Raw genomic sequence first — 1020 nt, forward strand, 5'->3', positions numbered from 1 at the left:
CAAGGTGGGGATGGGGCACAGGGTGGACTTCATGGGCTGGGAGGGCTTTTCCAACCTCAGGGATTCTGGGATTCAGGGCTCTCAGGGAGCCAGCACCCACCTTCTTGGCCTTGGGGAAGAAGGGCAGCCACTTGTCCCTGTCGGGGAGGGACGGGACCTTCTCGGAGGCGCCGGCAGGACGCGGGTCCCGCACCCGGATCCCGGTGTGGTTCATGTAGGTGCTGAGGGCAAAGGCCATGGGGGAGCTGGAAGAGAGCAGAGCACGGGGATGGAGAGGGATCCCAGCCCTGGAAATGGTGGGAAAACACGGCGGGAGGTCGAGACAACCCCGGGGGATCCACAGGGGTGGGATGAGGCTGAGAGGGAAGAGGGAAGGAGAGGAGGAGTTGGGAGAGGGGGAGATGGAATGGGAGAGGGGCAGACGTGGCCCACCAGATCCCAAGGGAAGTTTATCCCTCCCCAGGATCCCAAGGGAAGTTCACCCTTCCCAGGGCCATCCCGAGAGCCCAGGGGGCACATGTGGCACAGAGAGAAGATGCCGGAGGCCAGGACTGGATACTCCCTACGGAATTCCCGACCCTCCTGCCGTGCCCTGGGATCACTCACCTCCTGTCCTCTTCATACTTCGACCTGTGGAGAGACAGGGAGGGATAAAAGGGTTTGTTTGGGACACCAGGACCCCCAGGAGGGGTGTTGGCATCACCTCCCTGTTCCCACCTCCCCTTCCCACCTCCAGCAGGATGAAGGGACGGAGCTGAGGCTGTTCCTGCCCCTCTTCCCCGTGTCTCCAACCCCAAACCCCAAACTCAGGCACTCACAGGATCTCCCCGAGCTGGGCCAGCTGCTTCTCGGCCACCTGCCGCTCCTTCTGGGGGTCCCCATCCAGCTCCAGGAGGTCGTTCTCCCCATAGAGGCTCCCCAGGCCCATCGTCCGCTTCGTCCTGCAAGGACCGGGATCGGGACTGGCACTTTGGGATGGGGCCATTGGGGCCTGTAGGGCCATCAGAGCCTGTGGGGCCT

At 63.4% G+C, this 1020-nt stretch overlaps 1 protein-coding gene across 1 annotated transcript in view; it reads right to left on the reverse strand.

Annotated features, from left to right (window-relative positions):
* Nucleotides 1-1020, reverse strand: part of LOC103764756 (rho guanine nucleotide exchange factor 11) — a 31279-nt gene that overhangs the window by 22371 nt on the left and 7888 nt on the right. The window contains 3 exon segments of the mRNA XM_029958038.1: nucleotides 101-245; nucleotides 607-630; nucleotides 819-1009. Of these exon segments, the coding sequence (XP_029813898.1) occupies nucleotides 101-245; nucleotides 607-630; nucleotides 819-1009 (360 nt within the window).

Source organism: Manacus vitellinus, unplaced genomic scaffold (assembly GCF_001715985.3).
Source record: "Manacus vitellinus isolate BGI_N305 unplaced genomic scaffold, ASM171598v3 scaffold_138_pilon, whole genome shotgun sequence".
NCBI classification, from domain to species: Eukaryota; Metazoa; Chordata; class Aves; order Passeriformes; family Pipridae; genus Manacus; species Manacus vitellinus.